Genomic DNA, 17746 nt, shown 5'->3' with positions numbered 1-17746 from the left:
GTCATTCAGCCCAGACTTGCTCCTATCTCCTCTGCTGTGAGAAAGGCTTTTGGGGAAAGAAGTCATCTAGTGATCACATTTTCTTTTTTTCTTTTTTTTTTAATTGGCTGCATTTCTGACTTTGAACTACTTGGAGCACTTGTAAAAGAAATTCATCTAACTGGTTTTCTTCTGTCCCGCTTCCCAGTCCATATATTAACATTCCTGCTTGCTGCGTCTTTGGCCTGTCTGTCCTTGAAAGTGTGGTCTCCATAACCCTCAAACCGATAACACGTTCAGCTACTAGAAGCGATCCTTGCTGGTGCTGGTGGTGTGTTCCATTATATGCTCTCCTATAAACTTTTATATAAAAGTGGCATATCTCAGGTGAATGAGCTCCATAAAAATGTCTGTTTTGTTTCCTTGACCAAATCTAAACTTTATTTGAGCTAGACTAAAGAAAGAGTATACACGTGGGAAATTACTCTTTTCTTTCCTCCCCTCTTTGTTGAGTATGCGATGTGGCATTTAGATTTACTATCCTTTTTCCAGCTGTTTGAGTAGTCTTTTGACAAATGCAACTTAAAAAGGACCAAGAAAGCATTTTTTTTTTCTAGTTTACTAAAGTAACTGGAAAATTCTTTAACAATAAAAAGAAAGTCATAACTAAGAACAAGCTTTTAACCTGGAAATGGGGTTTTAAAAATGTGTGATTTCTCATGTGGATTTTTTCTTTTTTTTTTTTTTCTTCTTTTTGGCAGTGGATGAAACAGTAAATTTTTTTTCCCACTATGGTATGACTTAAATGATTCCTGTTAGTGTGGGTGTTTACTTGCATTCTTTTGGACTTTTCCTCAGGTGCTAGAAATGTTCATCTTAGTATTGCAACAGTGTCATAAAGAAAACGAAGACAAATGGAAGAGATTGTCTCGGCAAATAGCTGACATTATTCTCCCAATGCTTGCAAAACAACAGGTGGTTATATGATTTTTTTTTTAATCTATAAACGTCTAAAATAATTGTTAAAATGTATGTATCAATAATGGCTTTAGGTATTTGATTATTTTATTCTTTTTATACATGAAGACAGATTTTCTTGAAAGTGTGGTTGCCATATCTAAAAAAATTACTGCAAGGTAAACTAAGTCTTTGAAGTGATGAAGGTCATATTTAAATGCATGAAGTATGTGCAGTATCTTCGAGGCTGTTTCCAGAGGAAGCTCATTCTACTTATGTACATGATTATATCAGAGCACTTATTAAATGGTGTGAAGATTCTCCCATGTTTATAGAATGTCAAAATTATTTTTTTGTAACTGCAGTGGGTCTAATTGCATTTTTTTCTTAGGAGAGTGAAGACATAGTCTGAAACTGCATTAATAAATCACAGAATCACGGAATAGCTGAGGTTGAAACGGACCTCTAGATACTGTCTTCCCCTCAAAGCAGGGCGTACTGGAGCAGGTTGCTTAGGCCCATGTCCAGTCAAGTTTTGACAGTCTCTAAGGATGGAGCCTCCATAACCTCTCTGGGCAACCTCTTCCAGTGTCTGAGCATCCTCACAGGCAGAAAACAAATAAATAAAACCCGTATACAAATGGAATTTCCTGAATTTCAACTTGTGCCTATTGCCTTTCATCCTGGTACTAGATACCATTGAAGAGATTCTGGCTCTTCTCCTGTAGTTCTGTTGTCTCTTCCAACCGCTTCCCCTGGTCAGATACTTGTACACATTGATAAAGATCCCCATGAGCCTTCTCCAGGTGGGACAATCTCAGCTGCCCCTTGTATGACAGATGCTCCAAGCCTGTAACCATCTGTGTGGCTTTCTGCTGGACTCCCTGCAGTGTGAGCATGTCTCTTTCACTGGACTGCACACTGGGGATGGAGAGTAGGCCCTTTGTATCTGGGAAGAAAAGACGACTCCTTTCAGGATAAAGTTGGGGGTTTTTTGTTTTGTTTTGTTTTTCAGTGCTGCTCCCTAAGAAACAGAGGACTTGACTTTGATACAGCTTTCCTGGAATTAGAAACACTTACTTCAAGGATAATAAGTAAAACTAGTGAATTTGTGCCCTTAATGTTCTTTACTCCATGATGGCAGATCCCCACTCCCATGAGGAGATCTCGTGGTTGGGGAGAGTTGGCAGTTATTGTGGATCAGACAACAGTTTTTGAGCAAAGCTAAAATGCTGGCAAATTGAAATTGTCTTTGTTTTGTATGAATCTGTGCACGTGCTCAACTATCAAATTATTTAGGCAAGATAGTCATCCAGATTTCAAGTCTAGTCCTTTGCTTTTGGCAGTTGATTGTTTTATAATTTATCTAAAAAACTGATCAAGTAAGTTGTCTTACCTCTGTTGCAGCAGTGTAATACCATTGTACCTCCTCACTTTTCTGATGATTAGGATTTTTTTTTTCTCCTAGTTACCAGCTTAAGTTTATTCACGACCAGCTTTGTTCTCTATAAATATGCCTGGTAGGATGTGCAGGGAGGAGAAAAGTTTTTAAATTTTATGACAAGTCAGTCTTTTGGTCTCATTCTGAATATGGCATATTTTTCCTAATAAAATATGTGGTATGTATATTGAATTTAATTTGATAGATTTTGGTCTGTGTTCTCAAAACTCCTGTGTAGGAAGGCCTGCAATGAAGCTTTAATTTACCTTTCATAGCTTTTGGTTACTCTAAATTTTGTACTGTAAAGGACAGCTTTATTACACACAGGTTGTCACAGAAATGTTTAAATCATGAAATGGTAATTTTTGTGTTGCAGTTACCTTTAGTGGATAGTTACAAATCAGTTTTGTGTTTTTCTCTTACAGATGCATATAGACTCTCATGATGCTTTGGGAGTATTGAACACTTTGTTTGAAATTTTGGCTCCTTCATCCCTTCGCCCTGTGGACATGCTTTTAAGGAGTATGTTTGTTACTCCTAAAACAATGGTAAGCAGCTCTTTCCAGAGAAGAGACAATCTGGTGTCTTTCATGCAAAACAAAAGAGCATGTGTTTCTTTTTCTTAATTTGCAATGTGGTGATGAAGTACCTGCAGAAGATTTTAGGAAGGAGTTGGTTAGAACTAATATTGTTTACCAACTGGGAGCCCTTTATATAGGAATGTTCTGCTTTTGGATTACTTGCCTTCATTTTGTATTTTGAGGATCAGGAATGTAGAGAAACATACTGTTACAGTAAATTCTAGAATGCAGTTTAATAGGCAAATCACACTTTTGTTATGCAAGTATTAGTACCGTTTTTATAGTTGAGAGATTGTTTAACTTCAAAGGTATTCAACACAGCATAGGAATGTATTCCAAAAACCTAACATTTTCATTAACTGATGTATAAAAACCAGGCTCTTTTGAGAATGGAGCAAGCAGGAAATAAATTTTATGTTCACATCTTCCAAAATGCTATTCTTGTGGTAACTGTCAAGCTTATATTCACTCTGTTTAACAATCTTCTGTATTTTTGTGTTTGTTTTAGGCATCAGTGAGCACTGTCCAGCTATGGATTTCTGGAATTTTAGCTATCCTTAGAGTTCTGATTTCACAGTCAACAGAAGACATCGTTCTATCCCGTATACAAGAGCTTTCTTTCTCACCATATTTGATTTCATGTCAAGCGATTAGCAGACTGAGACGTGGAGAAAATAACTTACCTGCACCAGAGGATCGCACTGAGGTTAAACAGGCTAAATATCTGCCTGAAGAGACATTTTCTAGGTATGTTTTCTCTTGAATAACTTGGGAGAAAGATTTAAGGTTTCTGAGAAATCACACGTATATTGTGCAATATATACACATGTATAGAACTGTTATCTGATAGGAATAAAGTCTGTTAAGTACTTGATATGGGAGGAGTGTGTGCAGAGAAAGGAATAATGAGATGAACAGTAGAGGGAGGAGATGAGCAGATTGTGTTAGGGACTTTGGACTGTTTTGATACCTTTTGATACCTACCAAGTGACGGACCTAATGGAGCTGTTAGAATGGGTGAATCCTGGACTTACTATAATCAGGTCCAAAAACTTAATTGGTTAACCCTTTCCTTCTTCCCTGTGTGGGGACTGAAAGATGAGTCATCCTGTTAGTAGAAGGCCAGGTTCTGTACTAGAATCTTGGCAGCAGATGGATTCAAATCTATTAAGTTAATCCTGCTCTTTATTTCCTATTTTTAAAGAGCTGGCATTATCCAGTTAGCTTCCCATGCTGATGTCCTCAGAGAGCGACAAACGTCAGGCAAAAGAAGTGTGGAGAGATGGCAGCGGTATTACATTGACATAATGTTTGTCATTAAGGCATTATGTTTTAATGTGGTGGGAAGCATTTGAAATAGCTATTTGTTTAAGGAAATAAGAACTTTTTAATCAAGTGTGGAACTTCAGTTAGAAATAAAGTGCTGTTTCTTATCATTCAGCTCACTGTGAGGGTGATGAGTAAAGGGAAAAGGGGCTTCTGGAGTCCCTTAATGTGACCTTATGTCCAACACGAGTGACTTGAGGAACGATTATGGCCAGGAGCAAGGATGGCTTTCCTCAAATGCTCTTTTTTGGTGTTTCTTTTGATTTATTTCCCTCCCCCTCCCGCCCCCTGGCTGGAGGTTTGATATGGAACCTCTGTGATAGAGTGTGGATAGATGAGGCTGTAAGCAGCTGAAAGACTGTGACTTGCTGACTTCACCCCTCCTCAGCTGAGCTGTGATAACTGTCATGGTGTAGTTTTAGCTTATTGCAAATCACTATAAAGACACCATAGCATTGTGAATGTTTGCTGTGTAAATGAGGTAGGCAGGTGTATGGATGCTGTCATGACTTTAGCTGATAAGTAGATAACCCAGATCCAATATGTAATTATTGAAGCGCTTGTGATCATCTCTCTATACCTATAGCATCATATTTGTTTTAGGTCAACCTGTTCTGTAGCATTTAATTTAGCATCCTATTTAGAATGAATGGACAAGGACTTCATGTTTTATTTTTCAAACTTACTGAGTTTTGTGGGCAAACCTCATCTTATTCTGAAAGATGTTGCACTGATAGTTTTTCCCGCTGATTGTATACATGGTTTTTCAAGGTTCTTATTACAACTGGTTGGCATTCTACTGGAAGATATCGTTACCAAACAACTGAAAGTGGACATGAATGAGCAGCAACATACTTTCTACTGCCAGGAGCTGGGCACACTGCTTATGTGCTTAATACATATCTTCAAATCAGGTAATACTTTAAACACTGCCTGCGGTGGCAGGGCTTTGTTTTTTTTCAATTCTGAGACAATTGTTGAATGTGTTTAACTACTGAGAAGGAAAACGTAGGTGCTCAAGACATTCTATCCTATTCATTATAAAGAACCTCCCAAACTTTGTGCTTGTGCATGCAGGGCACATTTTTCACTTTTTTTTCTATGTGGAACAAAATATCACTAGTGACTCTTTATCTCTCCTTTTAACTGTCTAAAATCTTCCAGTCCAAAAATGCAAAGCATTCCAAATTTGTGGTTGTATTTCTCTTGTTTTTACTCAATTTGGAGGTTGGTAGGTATGTCCAGGCTTAAAATACCAAGTTACAGACCACTAGTTCAGACTCAGGACAAGGTAGGTTCCTGTTCTTTGTCAGAATTAGTAAAAACATATAAAAAACCCCAAACCAAAACAAAAAAACAACCAAACAAAAACCCCCAAAACCAGAAAAATAGGAAACGTAGTACTGTTCCAGCTAGCTGGTCTTGAGCTCCTTTCTTCAGGTTTGGGAATTCTGCCTTGGGTGTCTTCTGCTAGATATCCAATCTCTGGCCCTTCGGTGTAATTCCTTAGCCTAATTCTGTAACTTATTTTCATAATAGCGGCACTATCTTCCCTTTATTTTATTCTTTTATTCTTTCTTTGCTGTGACTGTCGGTTTTGCCTTCTAATTTTCAGCCTGCAGCTGAAATCCAACCTTGGATTACAGTAGTTGGCTGCAATTTAAAAGGTCTTGACACAAGTCCCTGGTTCTTCATAGAGTTCCGTACAGACACAGGACAAGAACTCTGCATTCCATGGCCTCATCTGTAAAATGGGAGTTATAACACACTATTTAGCAGATGTGACTAACCAAAAAAGTGCATGCAGAATACTGTTGTTAGACATTTAAGATGATTCTGTGCTCCACTGTATCCCAACAACCTCTAATCTTTTTTCTTTTTAAGCTCTTCCTACAGAGTTCAGTTATGAAGTCCTTTCTTGAGGGAAAAATACTTAGTTCTGTTCCTGTCATTGCTACCAGCTGCTTCTTGCAAACATAAGTATTGTAGGTGTAGATATAAATAAATAAATAGAGTGCTGATGGAAATGTTCTGGGTCTTCAACCGGTTCTCTATCAAAGCTCAAAGCTTCTGCATTGCCTTGATTTAACTTCCAGTAACTTTAATCCTCCTAGTCTTCAGTGATAGTAACAGATAGAAAAGCGAATGGGAAGCCAATTGAATTATGTTGTGAGAGTTTGTGCAGCCACGGTGGATGATGTTTTGTCTTTTGACTTGTCAGAAGAGAACTTTGGCTTAAGAAAAGAAGTCCTGCAAACCTAGGTTCTTGCCACAAAGACCCCAGGATTGTGCATGAAGAGGCACAAAATGCGGTGATAGTTACCAGAGCCTTCCTTGATCTTTGTTTTAAGCCTGCTCTAAGATGTATTAAGTGATAGTTCTCTTTTCCCATGTGTCTGTTACAATAATAACTGTTTATACTATTAATTTCTGTTATGGAGAAACATTTGAAACAAATATTATAAAAAATAACTTATGCCAGGGTGATTTGGAGTAAGTGATAAAATGGTGTCAAGCCAAGACCAATGAAATCAGAAAATCAAGCTGGTAATTGAAGTCCGGGAAGTGGGTTCTTCCACAGTGGGAGCTGGGGATAATGGAAAGGGAAGGCTCAGGCTAGTTCTGCTGCAACAATTGGCTTCTAAGCTGCACTGTGCGTCTTGCCAAGAACTATGTAGAAATGTTCATACAAAATTAAAATGCTAATGCAGAGCACTGGTGTATGTGTATTGCATGATCTCTAGAAATGAATTTAATGTAAGACTACAGATCAATTCTAAGTACTAGTTGTAATGTGGTTACCTTATACTGTGTAACACAGTAGAAGGAAAGTTGTTCAGACATCTGGGCTGTATTTTCATGTTGTAGCATTTTCTTTCAGGTTTAGGCTTAGGGTTAACTAATTGCTTGGTTTTGTAATACTTTGTTCAGTTAAAACCTCTATAATTTTTTTCTCTTTAAGTTATAGTCTCCTAACTACAGGTGCAGCTTATAGCGACTTGTGTTTGGAAACATAGAGCAAGGTCTTCTATGATTTTTAACCACTATTCTACTTGGATGTTTTGTCTTCGCACTCATTATAGTGTTTTCAAAATGTGAGCATTGCTGACTCCTATGTATTCAACTATAGGAAGCTGCCAGATTAGAAATGAACATTTTCAGTGTGCTACTTTGAAGTTAGTAGAAATAAAAGGCATAGATAAAGTGGAAAGATTAGCATGCAGTGGCTTTCATGACTGTAGAAGTCACTAGATGGTGCAATTACTGCAAATGCAGGAAGCTGGAATGGTAATAGCACTGGTTTGCTGGTAAGCGGAACCCAAGTTTTGAGACTCAGTTATTTTTCCCGTTCTTTGCTATTTACATTGTGTATTTATCCGTCCCGGGGGCAGCTTAAACTGGTCCACGTGGCTGTGGAATTTACAGCTTCATTCTTCAGTATATCTGGTGAGGCAAGCAAGCAACATTACAGATCTCCTTCATTAATTATTCTGATCAGCTTTTGGTTTATAACTGGTTCTGAAGAAACTCGTTTTTACCTGATCTTATCTCCTCATAGAAACTCAAAGTCCTGTACCTTTAGACAGCTTTAAGTTTGCTCATTTTCCTTGTTTTCCTACCCTTTGTTCTGGCATGTGAATACAGAATCAGCAAGTCAGAAAGCAAAATTCAGCTTTTGTGCCAAGTGTTCAGTATGCAGGGTAATGACTTTTCTCCACTTAAAAACACTTACTTTTTGCATGTTAGAAATTGGTTGGAAGGGTATCAGTTTAGTTCCAACTAACTGTATTTGAGAACCCAACTTCTGAGGCAGGCTACTTGTAAGCAATCTATCTTAACACGTAGAATAGTAGTTACAGCATGGTTCTTAATTAGAACTTCTGTATTTTACTTTATAAGCAAAACAAAAAAAACCCTACCCCAAAATCCTCGTCTGTAATTAACAGTTTTAAATTTGGTAAAGGTTTTTGTTTATCAGATAAACTTTTTTATGGATGACAGAGAAAAAGTTGAGAAGATAGATTTCATTACAATTCTAGTCTATCTAAATCATTATTTATTGAGTTTGGGAGCTGATCGTTACTGGTTTACACACACTGCCCTTGGGCAACCTATTACTTGCCTTACATTTGTAAAACCGCTTAGGATGTACCTTTCTTCCAGGAATGGTAGTGTCTTATGAAACAAGTTTTGTATTCTCAGGGTACCCTGAATAATTTTAAAACTTCAGGATTCAGACTAGAGCATAGTTACTCTAACATGCTTTTATTTTCAGGGATGTTTAGAAGAATCACAGCTGCAGCCACCAGACTTTTTACAGGAGATGGATCTGATGATAGTTTCTATACCCTTGAAAGTTTGAGTGACCTTGTTCAGTCCATGATTCCCACGCATCCTTCATTAGTACTTCTCTGGTGTCAAATTCTGCTTCTTGTCAATTATACCAACTACAACTGGTGGTCAGAAGTGCATCAAACCCCAAAGTAAGGTTTGTTTTTGATCCCTAGTAGTAGTAGTGTGTCTCAATTACATTTGCTAAAATAATATTTTAAAAATCTGGCTTTTTTTCTGCTAAGCCTGTCAGCCTGTTGAATAGTACTATTTGGATTCTGAAATAGATAGTTCTTCATTTACTTTACGTGTATACATATTGTCTGTTCTGATGTCAGTATGCCTTTCAAACTAAGGAAATGTGTCATGCACTCAGTTGTTCCTCAAAAGAACTGCCAGGTAATCTGTCTATTTTTAAGGCAAGAAAACTTCATCCATGTACTACTTCTAATTAAAATTATGGAAGTAGCTACAGCAAAATATTCAGTATTTCGTATTTCATGTGGAGACTTCATATTTCACCTTCCAGCAAATAACCAGCCAATGTTGTTTATGAAAATACAATCTGATCAGTATAACTGTAACTATAGTTATATCTGTTCTCTGTTCTCAGTGGGTCTATTACTAAATCCTGTCAAAACATAGTATCAGCACCATGCTGATTCATTAGTATCAAGCACCATAGTAACCTCACTTAACTTTAGCTGTCTGAAATTTGGGGATTTGGTCTAAAATGAGTGTTCTCTTGGTCTGAAGTTAGTTCATACCACCTGTCAGGCATTGGAATGATTTGTCCTATGGGGGTAAGGAAGGTACCCCATGTGTGGGTGGATATCCCTCTGTGTTAACTGTAGAGGGAGAATAACAACTGACTTGAGACGTTTCTGATGCTTGTGTAGTGAATGTTAGGGAAGACTAATCTTGTTCTACAACATGAGTGGATCAGTACTTGCTCAAAGTGAGATTCTTGCCTCAGTTCAACCTCATGATGTGAAAAAATATTATTCTAATTTGAAGAAACATGAAAGTACTAGGCTTATGAGCAAAGTAGGACAACTAAAATAGCTAAGGTGACACCTGCTGTTTGTTGCAGTTATCTTTTTTGATTTACCAATATCACCTGTATTTTTTCTGGCTTGGGCATCACTTTCAATCTGACACTAGACTAAGTGCTCGAGAACACTGGTTTGGCTTGAGAAGAAAATAGAGTATTAGGTTCTGTTATCCTACCAGAGATGCAATAGCCCATGTTTTCCTTTTAAGTAATGTGTTCAGTTCTTCAGAAGTTCTTCAGACTGTCCAAGGAAGTAATGAGCACGGAGCAAAAAAGTGATACTATAATTGTTAGAAAGTAAAGAGCTGATGGAAAGCAGAGTGTCTACTTCAAAGCAGTCTAATGTTTGAAGAAATTTCTAGGAAAATAAATATTATGTAAGGATGTTGGTAGGATATTCCAAGCAATTTGATTGTTAATGTTTCAGTACCCATAGCAATAAAAGAGTACCAAAATGTAATGTTTCTTGCAGGAGACATAGTCTTTCTACTACTAAATTGCTTAGCCCTCAGATATCTGGAGACAGTGATAAATCGGATTCAGAATCTAAACGTGGAATGTGCAATCGAGAGATAGTGAGAAGAGGAGCACTCATTCTTTTCTGTGACTACGTTGTAAGTTTTGAATTACAAATTTTATAACTATAGATTTGAGTTATTTTATTATGGTGACAGTCTTTTATTACTGATGTGCATTAACTGAATCTGGTTCACAAGTGAAAAATGAAGACTTATAAAACTAGTCATTTTATTTTCAGGTGGTGCTTCTGTAAGCTTAGGTATGATCTCATTTGGCGTTTTTTTCTGTTCTGAACTGAGAATTCTCTTGGCTTGGAAAGGATACCTGGTGGGTAATAGAATTATCTGCTGGGTATCATATCCCTTACTTGTGAGGTGCTAGGAGCACATGAAGTAGTGTTAGACTTCCCAACATCAGTAGCAGTGCACAGTGTCTAGGAGACAACAAATTTATGTCTCTATAATATTAAACTTCTGTTTTGCTTCTCTAATGAGAGTAGTTCCTGTGGCTTTGGCCTCTTGCTGCCTCAATATTAGCATTTTAGTTCATTGGGAACTTCTGAAGTGAATCTTCCCATAATATCTAGTATTGCAGTTTGGTTTGCATTGCAGAGCAGTTTTGGGACAAGCAAACTGCATTCCTTTCAGATTCAACTAAACCAAAAGCTATTTTTAAGAAGCTCTTTTAAGTACTAATGGATTTTCAGTCACCAGAGTCAGATTAGAGGTAGACCAAGGGTAAAACCCTCCAAAACTCTCTTTACTGGGGAGTGTCAGCCTATCAGCATCACCTGGTTAGCTCTACAGACCTTTTCATGTTGCGTTGCACTGTTTGGTGATATACACATAGCCTCTGTAGGCTTAAAATTAATTATTGACAGATCTCTTCGGATTTGCTTTCCAGAAATTATTCATCTTGTGTTTAAGGCCAGTAGTAATAAGAAATCTTTAAAAAGAAGCCTAATGAAAATCACATTTTACAAGAAGACTGTGTACATACATGTTTATTTCAAACAGCATTTCATTAAAAGCAGCATCTTTGAGTTAACCTTCTCAATTTACTTGTTTTTAACCTGGATTTTTAGTGTTTTAAAGAAAATAATTTACAAATTCATTATAAATTTCTTAATTTGCAACAAGATCAAAAGCATTTGGGAAATGTGTCATGTAAACATAATGATGGTGATATTAAAATATAGATGCTTTATGCCATTATTTTAAAATAGCTACCAGAATTATATATGAAAAACTTCACATTGTGTCAGATGAAGTTTTTGGTAATTAAATGCTCAACATGGGTATTACTGGAATCAGATTTTCATTTTTTCCCCTTCAGTGTCAAAACCTACATGATTCAGAACACTTGACCTGGCTTATTGTGAATCATGTTCAAGACTTGATTAATCTGTCCCATGAGCCTCCAGTACAAGACTTTATTAGTGCTGTTCACAGGAATTCAGCAGCCAGTGGTCTCTTTATCCAGGCCATTCAATCACGGTGTGAAAATCTTGCAGCTGTAAGTTTTAACTTTTTTACTTTTTTAAAGAATAAAGTCACTTATATTTCAGCGTAAGTTTAACTGATGAGTATGCAAATTCTGACATTTCTGGGTCATTTATCAACTTATTTTATTTTTAAAGTAACTTCTTTAAGCATGCAAACAGCAAACCTTATAATGTATTAGCAACTTCAGCATCCAATGTGTTCCAATCCATCAAATCTGTGAATTCAAGTAGTTGGGTAAGCTGCTTTCCTTCCTTCCTGGGTATTACCCCTGCATAATAAATATCTGAAGGGTAAATTAAAGCTGTAACTTTCATCTTTGATTTCAGTGCCTTGGTAGTATAAATAACAGAACTACTAACTATGGAGGCAGGAATAGGAACCAGTCCGTCTTCATAGGCCCTGACAACATGAAAATTATTTGCAAGCTTGTGCCATCCCCATTGATCTACCCCACAAGTGATCCCCATTGATCTACCCCACAAGTGATGGAAATACTGCTTCAGCAATCAGTGTATGATTTCTGTTGATTATTTTAGTTTTCAAATGAAAAGGAGTGGATGATGTTTTATAGGGATGTAAGGTTGTATGCATCCCTCTTAATCTTGGGAACTCACTAGATAGGAAATGTCATTTGCTGGGCTTCCTCTAGAGCTAATGCTGGGAGATGCTACTGCACCCTGAGTAGCCTGGTAACGTTTCTTGTCTCTTCCCATTGTCTCTATGCAAATCTAGTGCAACTGCATTAGTGCTTTAGGCATGTGAGTAAAACACTTTATAAAGTTAGGTGAGATGAATCTGGGCTTTAGTGTCTGAGAATTGGTAGAATGAACTAAACTAAATGTGTTTGAATGGAAGATGTCAATCTGTGAAATGTTTGGTAATAATCAGAAAAGTTAGTAAAATTAAAATAACTGGTATTTACAGTCTGTTCTAAAACCAGGTTGGTTCCATGAGTCAAACTAGTTTGTGTTCCTTCCTTTAGATTATTGGTGCTGAATTGGTTCTCATATTTAAAAGAATAAAAAATTTTAAAAAAATTCCTTGCACCCCCTTTTAATCCTGTTCCTATGATTAAACATGTGCTCAGAAAAAATCCCTAATGCTTATCTGGATTTTTGTATTGTCTCTTGTCTTGACTATGCTCATGTTCCTATCTTTGTCCAGCAAGAGTTCAAGCTTCTCATTGTTTTCAAAGCTTTCTACAATTCCACTTAAGCCTCTCTAGCTTTTTTCCCTAAGTTTTGCTCCCTACTTTTTGCTTACTTTTAAAGAGTAAGCTTTTACAGTTAAACATCAAACAACTTAGTGTTCATATTAATTAAATAACCCAGTAACTCAAACCTATTCATATGTAGATTATTATATCGAGCAGCTAGTTGTCTGCTATAGTTTTTTCTAAATGCCTTTCCTTTTAGCTTTAAGATATTTGTATTCCAATTGATTGCTTTTTTTTTCTCTGTTGTTCTGGTTTGGTTTGTTTTAACATCTAGCCCACAACTCTGAAGAAGACTTTACAGTGCTTAGAGGGAATACATCTCAGCCAGTCTGGGGCTGTCTTAACATTATATGTTGATAAGCTTCTGTGTACTCCATTCCGTGTGCTTGCTCGCATGGTTGACACACTGGCTTGCCGTCGGGTAGAAATGCTTTTGGCTGCAACTTTACAGGTAAAGATAAATGTATTCATTTGTAAATAAGATTGGGTAGTGCTAGTAATGTAATCAAGTGTAATGATTACAAAAAAACCATCAAAATATGATGTTTAAGTGATTTCATTGCAAAAGAAATTTTTGTCATTTAATATATAGATACGTGAATGTTTACATTTCACTTTATCTGCCTATAATTTTCCTAATCTGTTCAAAGTACCTATAGGTATTTGACTTATTTCTGTCCTATAAAATTCTTGTGACTCTTTTCTATAGAACAGCATGACTCAGTTACCAGTTGAAGAACTGGATAGAATTCAGGAGTACCTTCAAAACAGTGGACTAGCAACAAGGTAAATAATACCAATACATGTTAAAAAGCTAAACTAAGTAATGTTCTAGTACTAATTGCGTTAACTGTTTTTTCCTATGTTTGGGGTTTTTCTTAAGATAGTGGGTCCTTTTTGGAAGTAAAACAGGAGTAAAGCCTCTCTGAGGAGATGCAGGCATATTCTGGCACAAGGACAGTCATGTTGGCCAAGTTGAATTTGCAATATACTTAAGGATTAAAGCAAGCTAAAGGCTTGAAGGCATCAAATTCTCTCTCCTGCATCCCACTCAGTATTTAACTTTTGAGAGACAGCAACTGCAAATTAATTCCTTGACAAAAACTACATTACTGAAAAGAACTTTATTTTCCTCTAACTTTTGGAGAATTTAGTGAGTCCAGGCTGGGTGGGCTGGTTGGTTTTTTTTTTTTGTTTTGGTGGGTTTTTTTCCAAGCAACTGTGTTAAAACTTTTAACTGTTTAGACTCCCAGCTGTTTAAACTGCTGTTACAAAAAGGAGCAAATTACTCAATTTTTGAAAAAGCTTTATTTAATGTTAGTAAGAGCCTAATTTACTCCTCTTGATGTCATTGCTGTTTGAGGTTAATATCTGTTGACTGAAATAAGAAAGAAGTAGGTGGAAAGAATCTAAAGCCCAAAACTGCAGTAGATTGATAGCAATGTGTCTTCATAGGTAACGTTACATTTGAATTTTTAAAAAATTCCAGAATCTCCAAATGACTTTATACAATGTCTTGATAGCAGTAATGAAAAAAATACCCCCCCCCCCCCCAAAAAACCCCAACCAAAAAACAACAAAAAACAAACCCCAACGTAACAGAAAAAAACCCTGACACTGACATAAATCTACAAACTGGAATTCTTAATATATTTAAAAAAAAAAAAAAGTTCAGTTGTAGTCGACTCTTGTTTGGTATCTGTTAGAACGTATTTGTCTGCAATCACATAATCTGTACACTAACTTTGATTCTTCTTACTCATTAAGAAGATTTAGTGCTTAAAGAAAACTGAACAGCTTGCATTTTATGTACAAATGTACATGTACAAATTTTAAATCTAAACTAATTTTAAATCTTTATTGTTGATGGTGCTGAGTTCATTTGGTTTTTCTTACTGCTAGCTGGTGAAATTTGCAGGTTTGCATCATATGACTGCATATATCCAACAAAGAACTTAAGACCCTACTGCTTTTCTCTCCCAGGATTAGAATTGGCTCACTGGATGTCTTTCTATCTTTAAATGATTTACAAAACTGAGTAAGTTAACTCTCTGCTAATGTGTTCTTCAATTTTCAGACACCAAAGACTTTACTCGCTCTTGGATAGGTTTCGTCTTATGGTAGCACCGGACACAACTAGTCCTTCACCTCTGGTTACCTCACACCCACTAGATGGAGAAGACCAACCAGCTTTAGAGAATGTAATTCTAGACAAAGTAAGGTTATGTTTAGAAAGAGTCACTAAAAGTGCCTTGGCTGTAAACAAGTTATTGCTCATTACAAAATATTTAAATACAGCTTATTTTTACTATGCAGTTAATGTTCTCAGAATTGTCAATGAATCTCAAATATAGATCAGTGAATGATTTCATATGCGTTGGCTGACTGTTGAACTTACGATAAAGAATTAGCACATGCATAGATCTTTGTTATATTGACGGTGCTGTGAAAAACTATCAAGTTTTGTTTCTTCGCATAACTTTAGTGGAAAGATTTGTATAAGGTTCAGTAAAGACAAATACTTTAACTTGTTTTCTTAATGTGTTTACTGCAGTGATCAGTTTTATTCATTTGCTGAAAACTGTTGGTTGTCTCTTGGAAATTAAGCATTACTTCTCAGTTTCCACTTCTCAGCTTTAAATTACTTTCAGAGAACAATCATGACTACATAACTGTTTCTGTCTTTCATGTACTTAGATGCATTTATTTCAGAGTGGGTGGGAGGCTAAGAGCAAGCCTTTTGGGGCCTCTGTCTTTCTTTGGAGTTTGTCCCATGGCACAGATAATTTCTCCTTTTCATTCCTTTGTGTTCTACAGTGATACACAGTAATAGGAAACGTATGTAACTGAGATGGCAAAAATTATTTGATTAGCTGACAGTTTGGAGGAGACTGATAAGTAGTCGAGGAACCCATTGACTTAGGAGAGAGATTGAGAGCTACTTAGACAGCAGGAGGAAACACTCTTTGTGCCCAGAAACCATTCACCCATAGCTTTGTGTCTTCAAATTAACCAAAAAAATCTCCTTCCTCTGTAACTGTAAATCCTGCACAAAGGAAGTAGTTTTGTATGCTTCCTCCACAACTCCCACATAGTTCATAGAATCATAGACTATCTCAAGTTGGAAAGTACCCATAAGGATCATAGTGTCTAACTCCCTGCTCCTTGCAGGACTACCTAAAATTAAACCATATGACTAAGAGTGTCATCCAGATGTTCCTTGAACTCTGACAGGCTTAGTTGCATTCTAATTAATATCAGCAAATTCAGGATGTCCAGTTATGAGAGAGAAAACACAGGAAAGGGGTGACTGAACCTCTTCATATTCCTTAGTTAAATTAGTTATATTATTAACTAAAAATTATTAGCTCATCGCTAATAATTTAAGGAGTACATCTGCAGTGTTGTGTAATAGTCTTTGTTTATTTCAGTGCGTGTTAAAAGATAGATGTTATCTCTGTCTGCTGATTTATTTGAATCTGAAGAATCTTCTTCCTTGGTTACGTATTGGGTTTTGTGCTATTACTGTTATGTTTGTATGACTACTGAGTATTCCAGGCTTTTTTTCCTAGATATTCTCTTCTGCTTTAGGATCCTAATACATACGCCTTTGCTATATTTTAAGCTTCTTTTTTCCTTGTTTCCTGTGCAGACTCTATGGAAATAAACAACTTGCCAGTGGACATCCATTGGTGTCATTTAAGATGGTTCATTCACCAGTTGTCTGTTTTGCCTTTTTTATTTTGAGTGTTTTTGACATTAATGTGGCCTAGTGATCTCTTAAACGGACCACAATTCAATGCCAATCTGCAGTTCTCCCCCTGCCCCCAGGAACTGTATTATTTTCTGAAAACAAATATGTAACAAATTTCTTTTTTTTTAATTATTAAAGGACTGGTATGTGTCACTAGTGAGGTCACAGTGTTGCATCAAGTCTGACTCAGCACTGCTAGAAGGCGCAGAGCTGGTAAATAGGATTCCTCAGCCTGACCTGAACTCATTCATGACCAGCAAGGTAACTTCTTTGTTAGATGAAACACAATCAGCTGAAGAAGATGTAATTATTTCTAATATTCTTATTGGTAGTATTAATAGATTAGATTCTTAAATGTAAACACTTCAAATTTATATAATACTGGTAGTTTACTTCTTGAATTTCACTTCATTTTGGAAACTAAAATAGTAGGTGTTTCATTTCTGTGTCTAGCAATGCTGCTAATAGTAGCTTTCTAGTAGTGCAGGTTGGGTGTATAGAGTGGAAGTGAAGGTTAGTTTATGTATTGCAATCACAAAAATCCAGTTTTACCATTTTACATGAACTTCTCATTTTGCCATACAGTCTCTTACAAGGCCAGATGTTTCTGTAACCTTTTAAATATCTGTGCTAGGTGACTTGCAATATGCCACTAACAGGCCACAGACAGTAAATCTGGTACAAGGACAACTTGTATCTATTACTTTTTCTCAGAACGTATTTTGTTCAAATTCTCTACGTTACATTTGCTGCTGGTATGCAGAAATAATAGTGGGAAACTTTTAAAAAAGATTGTTTGACTTATTTGTTTGAAAACTTATTGCTTGAAGATTCCTTGTATATAGGTCATTGTTAAGCTTTATTCATATATTTTTCTGAAAATTTGGAATAAGCTTGCTGATTTTTCTTTCCAGTACAATAGTGTCTGAAATTTAAATGTGTCGTGGTTCAACAGATCATGGAACGGATATAGGTTTAATTATGGTATTGTTACACCACAATAGAGTAGAGGTCATAATAACAAGTTAGTTAATTAATAACCTGTTAATTTACCATCATATTAGTATTCCAGAATAGTACTG

The 17746-nt window shown here is 36.3% G+C and overlaps 1 protein-coding gene across 2 annotated transcripts in view; it reads left to right on the top strand.

Moving 5' to 3' along the window:
• The window catches only part of HTT (huntingtin), an 87173-nt gene that overhangs the window by 46116 nt on the left and 23311 nt on the right, over positions 1–17746 (top strand). For both annotated transcript variants that reach the window (XM_069794809.1, XM_069794799.1), the window contains 11 exons: positions 838–954; positions 2803–2925; positions 3467–3705; positions 5056–5198; positions 8561–8768; positions 10143–10284; positions 11525–11704; positions 13185–13361; positions 13620–13696; positions 14988–15126; positions 16803–16925. In XM_069794809.1, coding sequence (XP_069650910.1) covers positions 838–954; positions 2803–2925; positions 3467–3705; positions 5056–5198; positions 8561–8768; positions 10143–10284; positions 11525–11704; positions 13185–13361; positions 13620–13696; positions 14988–15126; positions 16803–16925 — 1668 coding nt within the window. The remainder of the gene's footprint in view (positions 1–837; positions 955–2802; positions 2926–3466; positions 3706–5055; positions 5199–8560; positions 8769–10142; positions 10285–11524; positions 11705–13184; positions 13362–13619; positions 13697–14987; positions 15127–16802; positions 16926–17746) is intronic.

This window comes from Haliaeetus albicilla, chromosome 1 (genome assembly GCF_947461875.1).
Source record: "Haliaeetus albicilla chromosome 1, bHalAlb1.1, whole genome shotgun sequence".
In the NCBI taxonomy this organism is placed as follows: Eukaryota; Metazoa; Chordata; class Aves; order Accipitriformes; family Accipitridae; genus Haliaeetus; species Haliaeetus albicilla.
The sequence above is the reverse complement of the archived record's forward strand: the minus strand, read 5'-3'. Positions and strand labels throughout refer to the sequence as shown.